This window comes from Anopheles maculipalpis, chromosome 2RL (genome assembly GCF_943734695.1).
Source record: "Anopheles maculipalpis chromosome 2RL, idAnoMacuDA_375_x, whole genome shotgun sequence".
Lineage (NCBI taxonomy): Eukaryota > Metazoa > Arthropoda > Insecta > Diptera > Culicidae > Anopheles > Anopheles maculipalpis.
In genome coordinates, this window is record NC_064871.1 from 84,484,468 (window position 1) to 84,506,334 (window position 21,867).

The window sequence follows — 21,867 nt, forward strand, 5'->3', positions numbered from 1 at the left end:
GGAACTATGGAACGTTCCCCAACCAGATGCAGGGTGGCGTGGTGCGCCTTGTTGCGGTGTAATGTGCCATTTCGGTATTAAAATTGATAATCCATTCGCTGGCCCCAGTCCGCTAGTCCGTGCCGCGGCACAGGTACAGGTCGTAACGTCGTGCGGTCGTACACGGGCGAGCAAAAGATGTGCGTTCACGGGAATTTAATTGTACCGCTGGTACTGTGCGCTACGGTTGCGCTGGGTCTCGCACACACGGTCAGTCCGTCCGGGGTGATCAAGGTTGATCCGCCACCGAACAGTACTGTCGCCAGTGGCTTCGAATGGTGGCCAGCGAGCGGACCGGAGGACACGGACAGTCAGGCGATGCCGGAGCTAGAGCGGTCCCGATCGAAACGCCGTACGAAAGATCCGGACGATAAGAACAACATTGAGTCAAGTAACCGCAATAGTTGGTTGGGTGGGTTCGGATGGGGCCGTTCTTCTCATTTGTCCGTTCTATCGCACTCGACAGGTATATCGCTCTGGGAGTGGCTGAAGGGACGCGACAAACATGAGGAAAACTGTATGCTGATCGCGATCGGTGGTGTGGCGAGTGGTGGCGCCCTGACGGGTGCATTCGTTGGGGCAGGCATCGGGAGCATCTTCACCGGACCGGGTGCCATCGTGGGTGGCATCATTGGAGGGCTGGTTGGTGTGTTTGGAGGCATGAGCGTGGGTGCGAGAGCGGGTGCAGTGACTTGTGACAGTGTCTAGGGCCCTGAGAGGTAAAACGTGCCAGTGTGGAAGTGTCATCGTTCTTTTGCTGGAGCAATAAAATTCGTTTAAGTTTATATCGAAGTGTTGTGTGCGAATATGTGGTCTTTCAAGTTGTGAATAGTCCTGGCTTCGAATTAAAAATTGTGAAACAAAAAATGAAAAATGTCCGCAAAGCATGTAAATATGGTCGACAACTTTCTTCCTCGGCAGAACGACAGAGTGTCAGGGAAGCAAAACCCATTACAATTCTGGTACCGCATTTGCCATCCATTTAATCCATTGTTTCTTGAATACGTGTTGCAGTATTTGTTCGTGTGTTTGTGGGTTTCCGCATGGTGTGATGCCACCAATTCTTCCAAAGAAGACAAGAGACAAGTGTAGTCTTACATAAAACATAAGGGTTGCCTTCGAGCCGTATCCTCTCCGTCTTCCTTGAGCGTATGTGTTAGGTTACATGCTTCGTGTTACTTTTATTTATCACCAAAGCCTCATTTACCTTCACCAATACCACTTACAGCGGGTTTGGTGCATTTTCTACCGGAATTCCGGTCCACCGGAAAACATTCAGAAAGGTTTCCCATTCATAAGTAAAACGCACCACGGCACTCTCATCATCAATATTGCATGTATGATTTTTCTGTCCACATTCACACACTTACACGAACACTCTTCAAGGGGTGGAAGGAAATAAGAAAAGAAAACATACGCTTCGTACCCTGTGCGAGGATACCATCGGAGGGTTTCACATGGGTTCAGGCACAAGAGGCGACCATATTTATGTCTTTACATGGAGTGTGCTTTTGAAGCATTGGAGAATCGAAACATTGTCGTTATACCATCTCACTGCGTTCAACGGTAGCTTTATGCTTTACAACGACGGACACTCCTTCCCTGTACACACGGCACACGTCCACAAAACGAAAGCTACCCACAAATGTAAACACTTTAACCGAGTTGTGAGCGTGCGAGCGAGCTGCAGTGAGTATCCTAGCCCAAAGCAGGAAACGTTCGCGGTGGTACTTGGGTGGGCAAAACTAGAAGCATCCGGTCTAGTTCAGCACTTGCTACCTACCACTCCGTACGTACTCTCCATTTCCCAGCGTCACATGCAACTACGCGTGCATGTGGTCGGGACGGCGTTGACAGACGTGCGGGACTAGGCGCGCGCGCGCCATCGTCGCCCCGTCGTGTGTAAATTAATGGCCAGCTTGACGTTTGATGTACTGATGTTTTTGCCGGTGTTCGGGAATGCTGCGCCGTTACCGCGAGTGGGAGATTTATTCAACTGCAGCACCAATTCCCATTCCGATTGTAATTGTATTACTACGGTGGGTGCGACAGTTGGCTATTAATAGGCCCTTGATAGGGGGGCCGTCTGATGAAGCAACGCTTTAATGGAACTCATTATCGGAGGTAAAAGCGGTTTGCCGACTTATGAAAGGAGCTTGCCATAGCGGGATAATTTAGTGATTCTTGTTAGTATCTGTGCTAGTAATTAGTAACTCTTGATACGTAATGATTTCATGAAGCAGTCAAGTTTGATCTTCATCAGTATCTTCTGGGTTCCAGTTCCAGTGGTTTATCATGCTTGGAGATGTTTTATTTAAATGTAAATGCTATTCCTCTATAGATTCCGATGCAATTCTTCTATATAATCTTCGATTTCATTCGTATCAGGATATACCAGGAGGATCACAAAAATGCCTACAGGTTTGAAGTATTTGGTATTTTGAAGTATTTGGTAATCATCAAATATACCTGCTGAACCGATTGTCTTAGTGTTATCAATTTATCTGTATCGCTTATTAAATTAAGACTCAATTTTTGTATAACATACAACTCATAGCACAGAATCGATACGGAAAAACGATTGTAATGTCTTTTCTATTGCCTACAAGATCATTACATTCTCTTTAAGTAGTTTCGTACAGCTCCCGGAAAAGGACACCATTAGTCAACGCTTCAACTTGACCAAAACTCATCAACGTCGGCCATACATCGTACAAAACGCATTAAATAATAGATACATGCTAGCCCCCTCTACGATGCACAACTTTCATTACTCCAACTCATCCTCCAGGTTCTCAAACTTTGAGACACTTACCGATTCACCCTTCGTGAACAAAATATCCTCCCCAACTGTATCCTGATCTCCTGTACCAAGAGAAGAAAAAAACGAGAAGAGTAAACCCCAATCCTGAAGTCCTTTTTTCTCGTTCACTTCCCTTCCGAATTGTTTTCGCAAATAATCAGCGCCAACGACCGCTCCCCCTCCTACCGGTACAAGTGATGAGTTTCCTTTTCGCCTTTACTGGGAACGAATTTTGGCCCTTGCCTACCTATTGCGTCCGACACGTCATCGTTCATTGAAAGGTAGAACGCTTCCCGACCGCTGGGCACAAAATGTTGGACAATCGTGCCAACGCTTACCCTCCTTCTGTGCCGTTTGGCGCTTGTAAACACTATGCAGTTTTAGTCAGCCAAAACCTTCCAACCCTGGCACCACCATTTCCGGGATCCGCAATTCAACCGAATACTGGTAGCGAACGGAATCCTTCAGGGGCTGCTTCATTCACCAGAAGGAAGATTCCATTAATGGAAAAGATAAATGAACCCCAGGAAATGGAGCACAAACAATCGCACCGGCAATGTGTGGCAGCAGCGACCGTATACAGTACAGTACACGCCACTACAGTAGGCAATGTTGTATGACATAAGAACCATTCTTACTAGATGCGAAACAGCACACCACTGGAAACACTCAGATAAACATACGGTACACACACACTCAAAAAAAAACCGCCCCCTACAGGAAAACACCTTCCAAGAAAGCCAACGACCGCTAACGAATGCTCAGGTATTCAGTAGCGTCCAGCAAATGGACCTCATACACGTCATGCATGTTGTGTGTTGTGCAGCTTTACACACATGCAGCCCCTGGGAGCCAGCGCGTTCCTGACGCGGATTTTTTTCTTTGGTTCACAATCGGATTGGCTGTTACATGGTTACAGAAGTAGCGCCTGTCCTGTCTTTGTTGCCAACGCACAACGTGTGTTGCTAGTATGTCGTTAGTAGAGCAACGAGCGCATTAACCCTCCCAAGCATTCCGGGATGGCTGGCCCAGGTTAACCTGTTCAAAGATAAATTGCATACAATCGTGCTGAAGTGAGCTTGTGAGCTCACTGGGTTTCGGTGGGATTGTGGTTATCATTAAGCTGATTATGCTCTCGGGTGGTAATTGATTAAGGTATGCATTTGTCGGTATGAATAAATTATGTCTTGTTGTAAGTGAGAGGTAAGAGTAGCTTTTTTGACCTGCGTGGTCACTCTCCATTGGATTACTAGAGTTGTTTGTAAAGATTATTTGAAAAAAGGAAACAGGAGTCCTGGGGTTATGAAAAAAAATACTAAAATAGTTTTTAAAATGGTAACACGAACCGAACTCGTCTTGAAAGAGTGGTTTATGTGAAGAGGAATGCATACCTTTAGGAGTATTGATTTTGTTTTACATTTTTGGCGTAAAAACTGTAGAAAGTTATCAGAAAAACATCGGAAATTCGGGGTTTTACTTCTTTTAAAATGTTCTCAAATGTTTTAATTTGCTTAAAATAAAATAATTTATTCAATCTTATGCAATGAACATTAACTAACCAGTATTTAAAAAAAAACTGAAAGAATTTCTTTACTTAAAAAAGATTAAAAATTCTAAATTCTTCATTTAACGTGTTTAATTTATGAAAGTCAATCCTTCCTTTCTGTCAAAGATCGCTGAACACTATCAACTATTTGTTCGCTAAATTGTTAACACAAACATTGCGATACAACCGGCCAAACACCCCCCACATCCTGGGCATTAGCCCCTGCAAACATGCACCCCTTGTTCTGTCAAACATATCCTGTCACGAAACGCAAAACCCACCTAACACGGACCCCAATTTCACAAATAACAATCCAATTAATCAGCCGTCCGTTAGATTACGGATTCACTGCTCGGCAGACTAGAAACACCGGCCACACTTCCTTGACAACACTCGGTCGGGTACGCCCTGCCACCGTTTGCGTGTCGGACAACCCTTAAAGGTCCCCGGACGGCTCGGAGAGCAGCCTGAAGTGTGCGTTATGTTTAAATTCCACCACAAACCATCCGCACCATCCATTGGCACAAAAACAAAGCCAAACGCTGTCAATGCAACCAGGGCACGCAATCAGCCCCTTCTGCTCTAAGGTTTGTTCCAAGAAGCGCAGGTTTGTGTTTGAATTTGTGCACGTCAAATAACCGTTGTCAGCGTAATGTTTGCGAGCAAAATTCCTTTACGTGGAAATGCGCCGGAGGAACACTGAGCAAACGAACCCCACTTTGTCAAGAAGGCAGAAGAAATGAATCAACCATGGTGTCCACGGCCGTTCTAATCCTTCCTCACCGGCCAAACATTCAAGTGCTCAAGGCTTCAAACTGTCACGCCGGAGGGCAGCAGAGTGAGACTTGGGACACAATGTACAATTAAAATGGCACGCAATAATACCAACACTCTAAGTACACGCTTGATGGCAGTTTTTGTTTCATCTTTTGATGGGGAGGGATGCAACGAAAGAACAGAAAAAAAACGAGTTGCTTTCGATTTTATTTCCCGACAGAAATTCCCAAGGTAAGATCTCACCCCAGCGAAACCGGGGAAGCATTTGTCCTAGAAAAACTCCCCCAAAGTAATGCGTGTCTCTCATTCCCCCACTCAATAATGGCAAGTTTTTCAGAAAGGAAAATTTCCTAAGCACATTGGTGTAAGGGAAACGAACAAAGTCAACACTAGAAAAAGAAACTCCAATGAAGCATAATCGTGTTCCGACCCTATTTTCCCGTTGCTTTTGGCCCTCCACTAGCCGCAAGGATACATCGTCCACATACTATGCATTATTAAATGGGCTTCCGGAGAGTTTCCTTGCAATTCCAAACACGTGAAGTGCATACGAATGCTCCAACATTCAATAGGGGAGACTGGCATGGAAAGGAAATTAGCAGTGAGCCGAAGAAAATTAAGATTGATAACGCATTATCGTACACTTGGGGAGCGAATGTAATATGAAATTATTTTAAGGGATGCTTTCTTCACTCTTTGACAGTATGAAATGTCAAGGAGTGAGGAAATTATAGTAGGAAAAAGCGTTAAAATGTTAAAATAGTTTAATAATAAACGAATAAACGAGTTGTAACGTGCATTGCATAACTTCTGGCGTTTTTTGATATTGTCTTATTTGTGGATGTATTTTTACTTGATGTATTACATTGTATGTTTCCTCAGCTATTAATGCAAGAACTATGTGGATACCAGCATCCACACGCTTTACCAAGAAAGTATCTGAAAAATCATCCCAAAAACAAAATTTAAAAAAAATCCCACCCACCAAAGATATTTTCCTTGGCCATTTTTTTATCTTTACACAAGACCGCACCAAACCTCAAAGAAGAGGTTATTTTAAATTCCACTTTAAAAACGTATCCTTTCTACCAGGTCCACCGTTTCACCATTAGGGCTTTCCCCTTTTCCCTTCAGTTTGGTGCCTTATTTTCAACCACCAACGGCGAACTGAAGTGACCTTTCCGAGCAAAAAAAAAAAAGTGCGACACCATCGAGGACGCCTGGCGCGAGAAAACCACAGCCAGCCGCATCAAGCTAACCGGGTGCAGACACCGGAAACGGAAACAGAAGCAGAAGAATAAAAGTGCAACTGGAGTTTTTTCTTCATCTTTTTTCTTTTCCACTACCTCTTTACAACCACCAAACCCGCAGCTTTTATTCAAGCTCTTGCTGGGTGCAAAACCAAGCCCGAGAAACTGTTTGGCATTCGACGGTATTATCGAAAAACCGCGCATCCTAAAATGCACAAATATTCGATGTCGCGTCGTCCCTTTTTTGTTGTGGTTGAATTTTTTGAAGCCGTCGTTTTTTTTTTTTTTTTTTTGTGTGCTCTTTTGACTATTTTATCCCACAAGACTAGACTAGGATTGCGAGAGTGCACGAGCTGTTTTACTGATTCCGATGTCGCACGCAGCACAATCTTTGGAGAAAAAGCATGAGATTGGAAAAACAACTATCGATACGGACGCGTCTCTGGCCGAATGTTTGGTCAAGCGAAAGAAACAACTAAGAACCCAGCCAGCCAAATAACAACAGGAAGGAAAGGCTAAAGTAGAGAAGAAATGGTGGAAAAATTAGCATGCGGTTTTTGCTTTGTTTTGTTTTCTATCTAGCGCTCGTTTCTCCATTCAGTGAACATTAACCTTAGGATGAGAAAAGCACATCCTTCCTATAGATTCTACAGATGGTTGTAGACGATTTTTTTTAAGCAAAAAAGGGCTGCCATGGTTCGAAACTTCAATTGTCTGTTGTTGTTTGTTTGCTGATGGTGGTGGTCACCATCGTTCTTTATCAATTAGTTTCGCTGAATGGGATCACCATCGAGCCGTACCACTTAAAGTAATGAAATTGACACCCCGTGAGAGGGTTCAATTTGTTGGTCTTGGATTTTTCAGTGGAGAAGACTTTGTCTCTTTAAAATATTATTTAAATGGTAGCAGGAAAGATTTTCTAAAAGAAAATAGTTATAATATAGATAAAAACCGGAAAACTCTAAGATAATTTAAATCAGCAATCATCGGGTACATCAGGAATAACCATCTCACGGTGCTTGGAGCCACCAATTTATTCCTAAGGTGTCCTATTACGTCCTCATGTCCAGCTGGAGTGGTCGTGCTCTATACAACGCAACTATTGTCAGGACATAGCTTCTTACAGGATCACGTGAGAAGTGTTGAGGTAGCAACATCAGTTACCAAATATTCAAAGTCCAATGACAAGGCGTGTCCAACGCACGTGGAAGTGTATAACTCTATCTTCGAAGTTCCTCTATGTTCCGATTTTTCATGCAATTAACCGATTCCATGTATGCTATTTGACTGTATACGTTCAAAATTTGAGATCTTCTTCAGTTTATTTACGGCAGCCAAAGGTGTGCCATTTTGTTACGCTTCGTGTCGAAATAATCCGTCAAATGTCCATCAGATCCTAGTATTTGTGGAGAAAGGAAACTCTTTAGAGTAAAACCCTGAGCCTGGTCGTCCGACAATTGTAAGTGGCCGGAGCATTCAATAGAAGTGAAAAGGATGTCTCGTCCTGTTCTTTAACACCTGCTGCAAACCTTTACATGTTTCAATATTTTTCCAGAAAATGCCAACAGTACCTAGACGATAGCTCTTACCGAACACCCACGTAGGTCTCTCGTTCTCATTTTCTCCAAGATATAAAAAAGCATATTATCATCGTTATTCCACACATTCAGACGATTTGATAACTTCCAGAGCGAATTATTATACTTTCTTTATCAACCAGACACTATCAAAGAGGTTTAGTAACCTGAATCGTATTGATTTAACGAATACATCATCCAACCATCTCCCATCTGCATGTGTAATATTATCACAAATTAACTGTACCACTATTTACATTTTAATGAAAGAAACCAACCAACCTTAGATACAAACGATTGCATCCACTCGTCCTGCTCTTGTTTAATAACTTCCATCGCCGCGCAGCTTCCATCCGTTCGCTTCATAGCGTTGAAAAACATAAACCAGCGTTTGAAATGGAAACAGGACTTAATAAATCCATCCGGTTTAGTAAATAAAACACGCTAAGCCCCCATCAGCATCATCATCTACCATCACCTCAGTCTCGTTGAGCTGGGCAAGTGAAATAGCTTTCAACCTCAGAACTGCATTGCTCGGACTGGAATGAAACCGTTGCATCTCTTGGCTGGCAGCGTTGCATTACACCAACAACCGGCCAACTACCTGGCCGCACCTTATTACACGCAAACATCTCGTTAATCTGGCTCCTTCTTCAACGTCCCTTGAATGTCCCTTTCTTTACTACCGATTCTACCGAAGACAAACTGTGGCGATGGTGGTGGATAAAAAATAGTCATGTTAATGTTGTTACCCTGACGCACGCAGGCTGATGGATGCGGACGGAACGGTCGTTGGAAGCCGGTAACAAGGAAAGCCTTTTGTGCATCTGTCTGGCGTGAGATAAGATTGATGGCACGATGGTGAAGCGACCGAAACGACGATGCGTACCGTACCGGCGGATGAGACCACCAGCAACATCGCGCATGAAATTCATTTCTTCCCGCCCCAATCTTGTCGTAAGTTTTGGTTCGGGAAATAACAGTTTGGCTTTCACAACGGTAGCGGCCGGCGGGGCGCAGCACGGAAAGCTCTTGACGATTTATAAAAATTTGCGAAAAGATTTAAATTACAAACCATATTTTTCCATTCCACCCTGCTATCCTACTTACTTCCTTGGTTCCTCCGATAGTCCCATGGCCTTCCCGGTTCATTCAATTTTTGTGTTATTATTTGTACTTTGCTGCCCGAATGTATACTATCCGCATGGCATAGGACGCTGTCCCTTGCGCTGGATAGATAGCAAAAGGGAAAATAAATCATGCAACTTTTTTTCCGATTCGGAGTAAAAATCGACTCGTTTTTTTTTTTTTGCGATGGAACTCGTTGGATTGCTCCGTGGCAATGCACTCGAGAGGCCGAAGTGTTTGACAGCTTTTTGGCGATGAAATGAAGTTTAATGGCTTTCCGTACTGTGGGTCTTGGGATTTTCTATTTTTTTTTCTGGCATACCAAAGAGTAAAGTTTAGCAATGTTTGAAGTTTATTTTTAACTTTTTTCATGTTTTTTTTACATTTAAAGCTTTTTTTACATTGTTCTCGGTATGTTTTTAAAAGGAATCATTTATCATTAAATTTTTTTAACAATCCGAAAAGCGCTCGTTTACGTCACAATACTGGATACTTATTAAATTACTCGTATGCTCAATCTTTTTTAGGATTATATTTACGAATTGTTGGTTCACATTTCATGTTAGATTCAATTTAGCTTTTTTGCTCAGATTTCTTTATAATTTTTACTTTTCGTTTACTTATTTTACTACATTTATCACTTGTTATACAGCAAAGAGCCTTTTTTTAATTATATAAAAACACTTATTTTTTCATTTATTATTTGGTTTTGCTTGTTATAAATGAAAAATCTTGATTTTTTATAATATTTTGTAAGAAGTAAGCTGTTCAGACAGGTACTCCAGTCTTTTTTATATTTGTTTCTCTACGCAACAAACTCCTTCTAGTATTGTATATGTTCAGGATTTCAGATTTTTCCACATTTCCACGCGGGATTTTCACAACTTTATCCCGCTGGAAAACAAAACGGACGTGCAAAGTGGTGCAAATCTCACCGGATTTACGCTGAGCAAATGAAGCAGCTTTCAGTTTCGTTTACGCTAACCATCATTGTAAGAGGATCTGGTGAAGTTTTCCTTAACCTCACTGAACCCACAGCTCCCTTTCGCATCACCCCGGAGAGCATTGTGGACGGTGTGAAAGTTCCTGCTCCAGAGTTTTGCCTGCGCGTACCAACAGAACCGTACTGCATACGAAATCCGATACGTTTGCGCACACACAGATACACACACACACAAAAGGAATATTTATGTATATTCCTGGAGTAATTTACCACCGATTGTTGAAGCTTTCCATGTCTCTTCAAATACGGAAAGCCACCGTCGTAGAAGTACGCGAGCGTAAAACTTTTGCAAAATCAAAACAACCGACTAAACGAGCTGAAACACTGTTTGTTGCTGCCGCTGGGGAAATAGAGAGAAAAAGCATCTTCCCACTAGCGCGTTGAAGGCATGGGTTGATTACTGCCTTCCATGCAGAGAGAAAAACTTTGTATAATTACACCGGTTACGGCACTTTCCCGAAGTGAATGTGTTCAGACTGCAAGGGAGAAGGAAAAATACAACAGTAACAGAATATGGAGAAGAAGAAAAAAACAGAACCACAGAGATGGGCGTGAATTTTCCAAAATTTCTCTACGTGCCTTACGGCGTTGCGAGCTCGTTTTTTTACGTTTAGATCTACGCTGATAGTGTGGTTAATTATTGTTTGTTACGAGGGTAATTAGTTTTTATGTGTCTCAGTTTCCGGTGTTGTTCTTCTGGCAGGAGAAGCAGCACCGCCTCGAAGAAAAAAAAACATAAGGACTTAATCACACGCTTTATGGTGGAAAATATAGCACGCCTCGTAGAATGAAAGCATTGTTTTTCACCTCAAGTAGCTTGTGCCCATCGTTCCAAACCAATATCCTGAGCTATTGACGCATTTTTCTTCGCCAAAAAAGAAAAGTGAACCCAAGAGAGCTCCAAAATCAGGTAATGAGCTGAATTTAATGTACTGACCCTAGCAATGGCTCGAAAGGGGACTCTGCATCCTGACAGACATCATAATCTTCACAACACATTAAACCGCATTAAAGACGAGGATTTGCAGGCTCTTCGGCGGGAGCAAGTCAAGCGAGAGCAATTGATAAATCGGGCGGTAAAGAATGGGACATTGTTCCATTCCTTACACCAAGAACAACGCAGCCTACCTTCTTTAAAGCTATAAATTCTTCTACGACCCTCTCAACGAGTACCCTCATAATGGTGCTGATTTGAAGGAAATTCAATGACAAGCAACAGAGCTTGTATCTCGGAAGTCCTTTTCATAAATTCATTGAAACACACACTCGATAAAGCAAAACACTCCTTGCGCTTACTCCTTCAATCCTTCTAAACTCAAAGCCAACCCGGTCATATCTTATCACGTAATCTGATCCGATCTTACCAATCCACCAAACGGGGACATCCGATTCGGTGGAAAACCCTTTTGCTTGGCGCACCGGTTTCTTAAGGCGGGCCCGAACAACTGGGTCCCGATGCTGTCGTCAACAAGCTTGACGTTAGGAAAAGAAATAGGATTACCGCTCACACTCTTCGGTACATCCATCGACAGCAAAAAGCCCCGGTCGGCATACGAAAACCTAGGCCGTACAGTTTAAAGATTGTTTCTTTCAGATTACGATTGCAGGAGGCTTAAGCCCCGGGAATGAGTCTACTGTTCCGTATTCACTCACGCATTACGCAAAGACGTCAGAATCATGGTGGGTGGGTGGGTTAAAAACTTTTTCGTGCGTAAATTTCACCCAAAAACTTCGCATTTTAGACGCTGAAAGGTAGCAGCGATTGGTTATGGTTTTAAAGTGCTGATGAGGGAAAACAAAATCGTACGCTAACGAGAACACTTGTAGTGCTTGGGAGGAGTGAGCGTTAGAGCTTCATTTCAATTGTTCAATAATGCAATTACTTTGTGATGAAGTTGTTGTTCAAACGGGACAGCAAAGTGGCTGCAATTGAGATGCAGATGTGCGATAGGATGTTTCGTTGGAAGCACAATTTATGGAGTAATTGGTAAAAAGGATTTAAAGATAAGCTAGCAAATGATAAGAAAACGGCTTTTGACAACACATTTATGATAGGAAGGTGTGATAAAATCTAAGTGCAATCCTTTTTACGTATATGAACTTGATTGAAACAGATACAGAACAACTACAGCTAAATAAATTACTTCAGACGTGCAATGCACATTGAATAACTTTAGGCGTTCTTTTTCGCATTTTGTCCTTAAATTGCGAATCCAGCCTTGTTTTTCGTTTGTAAAATTCTTATAAAATAATTGATAAATAAAGCAATGAATACATTTTGTATACAGCGGTATGAGCCCTTGCCAAATCGTTCATAAATCTTCAAATAATGCAAAGACAACCATTTTCAATCCATTCAACCGATTAAGCTCCAAAATCTCCAAGCTGAAAACTACCAGCTCCAGTCCAGCAAAAACCTTCTGCAAAATTAATTTTCCTCCCTCTCACCCATACATTTTCTCCTCCATTTACTTCTATTTTGTCACACCACCAAAGCTCGCATTCACTCAACTGTCCTTTGAAGCAATTTTTGTCATTACTTCCCGTAAAACCCCGGCTAGGTACTTCCTGCATTCGCTTTCCATGTTCCCTATCTGCTGCTGCCGCTACTACTGCAAAGCCGTGAGGAAAAGCGTGCTTCTTTTTTATTTGAACGTTTCACGCCACCCTGCCATAGCGACATCCTGTCCATTTACCAGTCCACTCCGTTCCCATCTGTGGACCTTCCCAAAAACCACCCGATTACCCCCGGTGCTACTGTTGTTGTTTTCGTCGTGTTCATTAAAATAATTTACAGTTATCTCTAATCCGATTTATTTTATGCTCGCTCATTACCCTTCAATGTTGTTACTGTAGCGGTAGTAGCGACCAGTAGCGCAAAGGGCAGGTTTCGCTTTTTTCCCAACCGTAAGGTTGGTAGGGCTTTCCTACCGAAAACGTGAAAAAAGCAAAAACGACAGAACGGCCATTGGTAGGATTTCACGCGGTGGATGGTTGTGGAGATAATGTTCAAATTGTATGTTTCGTTCACACACCCGCATTGGGCAGAGCAACTACTTTCTTGCACCTCTTTTTGTGCCTTGGGGTTTGGGTGCCTTAAAAACTGCAACATCCAGCTGCTCTTTCACCTTATTTGGCAATGCAACAACCAAAATGACATTTTGGCGGCTTCCAGCTGGCGTTAAAAGGGCGCATCACATATGGTGTACGCGAAGCGAGTGAATGGCCCGGGTCAGGATAAGCCATTGACACAGGACTTAATGCAGCGTTTTGCGTGGTAAGGGAAGCAACTAGCATTTCGTGGATTATTTCTATGAAATTTAAAGATTTAGAGTTCAGCGGGCTTTTCTATCGCTGTTAGTTGTATATTTAACTATTTTATGAAATAGAAAAAGGAAAAAAAGGTTTGAAAAAGCTACAAAACATTTTTATTTGTCATAGATTCCCTTACGTCACTTTGTTTTGTATGTATATTGAGTTTTATCTCTTAAATTGTTTTTCACGTTGCATTTGTGCAAATATTTCAACGGACTCACTTACTTAAATGATAAGAAAAAAGTTTTTATAAGTTGTTTTTGAAGCATATGTTTCTTGTGTTAAAATTATTTGAAAATTTTTAGTTCTCATTTGATTCCTGCTAATTAAATACCAGCCCTCGTTTTCTTAGCTGTACTGATGCTTCAACCCTCTAATTATAATGATTTTTTATTATCATCTCTTTTTATCAGCATTATGTTTCTATAGTATTGCTTTATGTATCCTATTTTCACATCCTTTTTGAACTACTTTCTCTAATTTTTAATTAAAATAATTCTATAAAAATATAGTAATTTATTTAAACCTCTTCAGGCAACAAAATCTCTCTTTCCCGATTCAAAATATTGTTTTTATTTTCTTCACAAAAGAGATGCACCTGTTCCCTTAAACAAAGCATTCCCTTTAAAGCAACCCAACGCCACGCAATGACAGTGCATACCGCGTCCGCATCATCGGTTCAGTAACTACAATGCTGACATATTCCCGTCTCCACGTTTGTTTGCTCTTCGGATCAAAATCAAGCGAAATAACACAAATACACCAACCCCATGCCACCCTTCTGGTTTCACCATAAACACGCGGCAAGATGCCATCGCGGTGTCTTCCCTGTAGCCCGGTTGCCCCAAAACTGTCCCTGCAAAGCGCACATTTTCGGTGCTAAATCGATCGGAATGGCACGGCTTCCGGGCATTAATGTCGCGACAGGCGGCAACAACACCCCAAGCACAACCGTCGCCTGGTTGCGCAAGGATGCATAATTTCATCCAGTTGTGCAGTGAGGCCACATGTAACGGTCGAACCATATAAAAGGTAATAAAAATAATCCACCCAGACTACCGCCCAGCAAACACACTCGCTCACTCACGGTCGGTAAGGTGGCTTCTTGCCGGGATGGCTTTAGCTTCCTATCGGCAGAGGGTGGTACGTATTTTAATTATTTCACTTCACTCCCGATGCCAGCACTGGAAGCCAGGAAGAACGACGTGCGATTTCCGTCCCCTTGCCCGCGATGGACCGCACGTGAACAATCGTGCTGGGGAATGTCGTACACGCACACGAGACACTCCTAAGAAGCTTAAAAGATTGACGCTCCCTAAGACTGTTTAAAGTCGAAGGGTAAGTGATCGGTATGGATTGTCGGATCGGAGTCGGATTTTTTTCCCCTTTTCGAGAAGGATTTCTTAAGTTATTTCTATTACCGTTTTTCTTCCATTTTTTTTTCATCCCCGTCTACACAACCCATAAGAAATCCGTACGAAACGCCATTCATTGTTGCAGATTGTGGATAACCGTGTCGCTACGCACCGCGTGAAAAAATGCGTTTCTCACCGGATTATACGCACCACCCGGTGTGACTTCGGGGGTGCCTGTCAGGAAGATAAAACACGATCTTACGGTTTTTTTTTTTATTTCCGTCCATGTTTTATTCTGTTCCTCATCAAGTAGCAACTAAAACACGGTAGATTAAAGGCTCAAACCGTTCGATGAATATTCATTGTGCGTCAAGTAAATATCTATTATACGGTTACCTGATGACATGACTTTGTACTTTCTTGTATGATTTGATTATTTTTCTTATTCGATCAGCTTACGCCATTACATTATACGAGAGATTAAACTTTCTACACACGCACAAATTTTTCCATCAAGCGAAAATTGTTCGGTAAGACTTTTCTCCGATCGTTACCCTTTCTTTTCTAGTACATTTATTTATTTAACTCACACGAAAAAGGTTTAGCATCAAACATCAATACATTCTTCAAGCTTTTTAAGTCGTATTTGATCTTTTACCCAAAATTAACATAATCATTTCGTATAAGCACGCGTATTACGCATTTAAATTAATTGCTTTACGCCTAAATATATGCAACACGTGGGACAGAGGATGACTTTTGAAAACAGTGTTTTTGTCGATCTCACGCATTCATTCTACTCCTTCCATTTTTTTTTTTTAGCAAAGGAAAACCACATGAAGTAGCAGTTTCGCAATTTCTAAACTGTTTTTGAAAGCCACTGATGGGGCACATGATGACTTCGGTTTGTTTTTTAGTCTATGTTTTGATGTTTTGTCTCTGAAATGCTTCAGTTATGATGACTCTCTCATAACTGATAAACAAAAAATAAACGATAAAGAGCCAGAAAAAAATTATTTTTCGAACTTTTTCAAGCAAAATAAGCTCGTAATACAAACGATCTAAGGATGAAATCTGAATATTCTCTACTACCAAAACCTTCACGAAGAGAAAACCCATTCCCCACGACAATGCATTTGATTACTACTCCACTTCTAATGTATTTCAGCCTTAAACCGAATTAATTTACCCCTGAAGTTATGCCACACGTAAAACAAAGCAAACCTTCCTAGCATATCAATCAAAACGTTTTACTCCTACGAGTTGCTCATTTCTTATGGATAATTATTCTTATTAAAATGATGTTTCCCATTTCCATTACCTTTTAGATTGTGGAGGAAAAATCCTCACTGCTGCTGGTCGGCACCGGGAACAGTACAAGCCTCCAATAAATAAACACTCGGAGGAAGAAATGATACACACACGTACGAAATACACCAGTACACTATGCGGGTTGGTTATTCACATGCGACTGCTTCATAACTTTAGATGCAGTGGATTACTTTGCTTCATCCACAAACCATACAAAGAAACGGCACACTTCAATACACTCACACAATCAACCGGATTTATGCACCCGGAAGTAAGGATATCAATATGATTAGAATTACTCTGCTCGGGCTATGACGCACGTAAGGTTATGAAATAGTGATTATGATGATTATTGTAGTGTGTAAATAGTATTAGTGTATAGGTGTAAGAGTAGTGCGTAAGTAGTCATAAGTAGAATAAGAGTATTGGTTTATAAGCAGGAAATACAGTCAGTCGCATACGAACAGTCGAACAAGCAAGAGTATTTAATAAGACACAACAGTTGGCGACGAGGATAATTCGGTCCGTGTGCAAAAGTCTATAGTCAGCAGAAGTAAAATAGTCCAAAAATGTCTTTAATTGGTGAAATAGAACCCTTCGTCATGGGTGAAAGTATTCGTGAATACTTGGAAAGAATGGATATTTTCTTTCAAGTGAACGAAATAGAGGCGTCGAAAAAGACAGTGATGCTGTTAACACTAGGAGGAGCGTCACTATACAGTCTGATATCGAAGATGGTATCACCGGAGGAGCCGAAATTGTGCAATTATGAAAAGCTGTGTAGAAAGCTTAAAGAACAATTGGAGCAAAAAGTGAATGTGGTGGCTGAGCGTTACAATTTCCGTCACTGCATGCAGAAAGAACATTCCATTGCTGAGTACGTTATGGAGTTGAAGGCCAATGCACAAACATGCAAGTTCCAATCGTTTTTATCGGAAATGTTGCGTGATCAATTGGTGGCTGGTGTACGGGACGACGGGTTGAGGAAGCGCCTACTAAGAGAGTCTGACCTGACTTTCGAGCAAGCCGAAAGCATCGCGAGAACGTGGGAAGCGGCGGAAGAGCAGAACGAGACTTTTGCGGTAAAGGTGCAGCCCAGAGAAATGGCGGCAATTAGGCACGCGCCAAAAAGTAGCGTCGGTGCGCAGCACTACAACCACGTCGGGAGCAGTTATCATCCACACAAGCAGAGCAACGTGCACGCAATCGAGAGAAAGTGTTACCGGTGTGGGAGACTACACAATCCACAAACATGTCCAGCACGATTGTGGCAGTGTTTTACATGCAAGAAGATCGGGCATGTGTCGTCGTTGTGTAGAAATAAGAACATGCGAGTGCAAAGTTTGAAAACGTACGATAGAGAGGTTCCGCTCGCACACATATCAAACGAAAATAAGTTAAGTGAACCAGAAGAGTGTGTGTTAAACGTTAACGGTATTGATGTAGTATTCGAGATTGATTGCGGAGCGTGTAATACGGTATTACCAGAGGACATTTACCTCGATAAATTTAGAAGTGTGAAGTTAGAACCAACACAATTACGTTTCATAACGGCGTCAGGGCAAAGGTTAATTCCTTTGGGTAAAATGATAGTGGATGCGACACGAAAAAACAAAACGGTTAAATTGCAAATTGTAATAATTCCAACTGGAGATAAAGGAAGTGCGTTATTAGGGCGAGATGGTTTAGATGTCTTATTCCCGGAATGGAGAAAAACGTTTAAGTTAAACCAAATCGAAGAAAGTAATTGGAATAATGAAATGAGAGAGAAATTTCCTAGTTTGATTGATGGCAATCATAAAGAAACGATCGAAGATTTCGAAGCAAATTTGATATTAAAACCAAACTACACTCCAATATTTCATAAGGCATATGCGGTGCCGTACGCACTTGTGGCAAAGGTAGAAGAAAACATAGAGAAATTAGTGCAAGATGGAATATTGATACCAACCAGATCATCGGCTTGGGCAAGTCCGATAGTAGTGGTAGAAAAGAGCGATGGTTCGGTACGTATTTGTATTGATGGAAAAGCGACAATAAACCGATATCTTTCCGTTGAACACTATCCATTGCCTAAAATAGATGATATATTGGCTAAGATTGCAAACTGGAAAATATTTTGTAAGATAGATCTTACCGGAGCATATTTACAAGTGAGGTTATCAAAAAATGCGCAAGATATTTGTACCATAAATACACATAAAGGGTTGTATAAGTACACAAGGATGCCGTTCGGAGTGCAATCAGCACCGGCTATATTTCAATCAATCATTGATCAAATACTTATACGAACACCAGGTATAGCATACATGGATGATATTTTGGTAGGAGGCAAAACAAAAAAAGAATGCATGGAAAATCTGATGGAAGTGTTGAAGAGGCTTGAAAAATACAAAGTAAAGATAAATGAGAAAAAATCGGAATTTTTCAAAACGAAGATAGAATACTTGGGGTACGTTATAACGGAAGACGGAATTACGCCAAATGCAGATAAAGTTAAAGCGATAGATAATGCCCCAGCACCTGAAAACGTAATGCAATTACAAGCATATTTGGGAATGTTAAACTATTATGGAAGGTTCTTGCCAAATTTAGCAAATTTACTAAGACCATTACACGAATTGTTACGGAAAAATGTTAAATTTGAGTGGTCAAAAGAATGTCAGGAGTCTTTCGATAAAACGAAATCACTGCTAAAGGCAAATCACGTATTAGAACCGTATGATCCTGAAAAACCGATAATATTAACGGTAGATGCTAGTCCCTATGGGGTAGGTGCGGTATTATCGCATGAAATAGGTGGACAAGAGAAGCCAATTTATTTTGCGTCTGCGACTCTAACACAAGCACAAAAAAACTATGCACAAGTTCAAAAGGAAGCGTTAGCGGTAATTTACGGAGTGCAAAAATTCCATAAGTATATTTACGGAGTAAAGTTTAAACTAGTAACGGATAATGCAGGAGTGAAGGAAATTTTTAAGCCTTCAAGAGCAACGTCATCAATAGCTGTGGCGAGATTAAGCCGTTGGGCATTAATATTAGCGAACTACGAGTATGTAATTGAGCATAGACCGGGAAAAAATATGGGTCATGTAGATGCTATGAGTAGGTTACCATTAGCAGAAGAATCAATAATAGAAGAAGTAGAAGTGTCATTGAATGCACTATCTTCAAATGAAATTTTAGACATTGGAATGATAAGAAAATATCAGCAGAACGATGGATTACTGCAACAAGTCTATAAGAACGTAAAATACGGTTGGTCAAAAAACGAGTCAGTTCAGTTAAAAGAGTATGCTAAAATCAAAAACAATTTGGGGATAGAAAATGGAATACTGCTATTCAACGATCGAGTGATAGTGCCAGAAAAACTGAAAGAGGAAATAGTAAAATTGTTCCACGATAATCATGATGGTCTTGTAAGAATGAAAATGGCAGCAAGAAAATTAGTTTGGTGGAAAAACATGGATAAGGATTTTCATAATTTCATTAGATTGTGTCAAATTTGCCAGTCAAGACAGATCATACCGAAGGAAGTAGTTACCACAAAATGGCCAAAAAGCTTACGTCCGTTTGAGAGAATTCACATTGATTTTTTTTATTTCGAGAATAGTACGATAATGATAATGGTAGACAGTTTCTCAAAATTCATAGAAGTGAAAATCATGAAAAGTATAAGAGCAGAATATGTAATTGAAGTCATAGAAACATTTTTCGCATGTTTCGGAGTGCCAGAAGAGATAGTATCAGACAATGGGCCTCCCTTTAGTTCAGAAAAGTTTGTCATGTTTTTAAAGTCAAAAGGTATTAAGGTCAGTAAATCACCACCGTATCACCCACAATCTAACGGATTAGCTGAAAGGGCGGTGCGAACGGTCAAAGATGCATTGAAAAAATATCTGTTAGATGCAAGATTTAAAGCATTAAATCTACAGAGGAAACTAAATCAATTTTTGATAAACTATAGAAACAATCCATGCACAGTAACAAAAGCGACACCAAGCGAAAAAGTGTTTTGCTATGTACCACATACCCTTATCGCAAAAATTAACCCTACAGCAGCACACAAAAGAGAGATTACCGATGAATGCAAGGAGCAAACAAGAGATATTGTGAAAAGAACTGTGGAAGATGCATTTCATGAAGAAGAAGAGGTATATTACAGGAATCATTTTAAAGAAATTCTGAGATGGATTCCAGCTGTAGTAAAAAAACGAATAGGAGAAGTCGTGTACCTAATAAGCATTAATGGAATAATACGTAAAGTACACAAAAATCAATTAAGACGAAAAACAATGCATGATAAGTTTATAGTAAATAGAATACCTATATCAAACAAATGGTCTTACAAAAGAAAAAGAAGTGAGTCGAGTCCACCACCCGTACGAAGATCAAAAAGAGTAGAAGGGCAACCACGTTTTAAATACCCAAAATAAGTAAACTTCGTTTAAGGGGGAGAAGTGTAAAGATTGGATAGAAACTTCGTTTAAGGGGGAGAATGTAGTGTGTAAATAGTATTAGTGTATAGGTGTAAGAGTAGTGCGTAAGTAGTCATAAGTAGAATAAGAGTATTGGTTTATAAGCAGGAAATACAGTCAGTCGCATACGAACAGTCGAACAAGCAAGAGTATTTAATAAGACACAACAATTATGATGATACAAATGGACATGAATAGTGGTGAAGTAATAATAGCCGCTAAACCGCACTCATTGAACACTCACTCACACTCTGGTAGCACACTTCAAACCGAGCAAAACTGAGCCACCTTTCTATATTGCACGGGAAGAAGAGCAATCGATCGCTTATCACGGAAAGCGTATCCACGATTTGGTTGGATGAAAACTTTTGCCACTGATCGGCTTCCGCATATAAATGACACACATTTAGCACACCTGTACACACACACACACGCACGCACTAAACACGCACTAAACAGCTGGAACAGGCTAGGGATTAAAAGAGCGTAATGAATGACAATGGCTGCCACTGCCCACTGCCCCACACCAGCCCGCCCTTTTCTGTGGTGAGTGAGTGTAGTTGCCAGGGAAAATCTGGAAGCTTTATCACGTTTTTCGGCGATATACAAGTTGACACTGACCGGGTGTGTTTTAAGCCTGGTTTTGCACACAAAAATCACCGTCACCACATCGCTACGTTTCACCAGGATTGCTGATGACCACTTGAGCCACTGACACGCTGAACCGGAGGCCAACACACTCACTCACACACGCTACACATACAGATGGACGGGGGATTCGGAAGTTTTCGGGATCATTTATGTGGGACGGATGTATACACACTTTGATTTATGTTGTTTGTCACATCCGGCCGGCAGTTTCACTAGTTTCAGGTTGCTGTATGGGAAGGATGGAGAGGAAAACAGGAATTGGAGATGTATGTTCTAAGCACACACACACACACACACCCCACAAAAGCACCCTGTGCAGGATGCAGAGATACAGTAGGTCTTCAGGGCATTCAGTGGTAGACCCTGCTGGTCCGAGGTACACCTTTCAAACAGCACGAACCGCAGCAATCAATAAATAAAGTTTCACCTTCTTTCACCTCAGCACACTCTCATCTGCTCAACAACGGCCGGAGCTGCAGCAGTAGCAGCTTAAGAAGAAAAAAAGCGAACACAAACACACACAAACCCCCCGGAAACGACTACCGGAGTACTGCGGGGAAAACAGCATACGATTGACACCTGCACATCTGCTATCATGCTCCCAAAAATGTTGGCCTATGATCCTATCTCATTC

The 21,867-nt window shown here is 41.4% G+C and overlaps 2 protein-coding genes and 1 pseudogene across 2 annotated transcripts in view; 2 read left to right on the top strand and 1 right to left on the bottom strand.

Annotated features, from left to right (window-relative positions):
• LOC126567764 (uncharacterized) overlaps positions 1-16,190 on the bottom strand; it is a 407,639-nt gene extending 391,449 nt beyond the window's left edge. The window contains exon 1 of the mRNA XM_050224046.1: positions 16,115-16,190. The gene's annotated coding sequence lies outside the window, so the exon portion shown is untranslated. The remainder of the gene's footprint in view (positions 1-16,114) is intronic.
• On the top strand, positions 60-747 carry LOC126568546 (uncharacterized). Its single transcript, XM_050225042.1, has 2 exons — positions 60-430; positions 506-747. The coding sequence occupies exons 1-2, from the start codon at positions 178-180 to the stop codon at positions 745-747; spliced, it is 495 nt and encodes a 164-aa protein (XP_050080999.1). The 5' UTR covers positions 60-177.
• Positions 16,191-16,706: 516 nt separating the features above from the next.
• Positions 16,707-20,508, top strand: LOC126567555 (uncharacterized; annotated as a pseudogene).
• The last annotated feature ends 1,359 nt before the right edge of the window (positions 20,509-21,867 follow it).

Coding starts and splice junctions, on each gene's coding strand:
- LOC126568546 (XM_050225042.1), top strand. CDS start 178: ATGTGCGTTCACGGGAATTTAATTGTACCGCTGGTACTGTGCGCTACG. Junction 431..505: donor TAAGAACAACATTGAGTCAA/GTAACCGCAATA, acceptor CGCACTCGACAG/GTATATCGCTCTGGGAGTGG.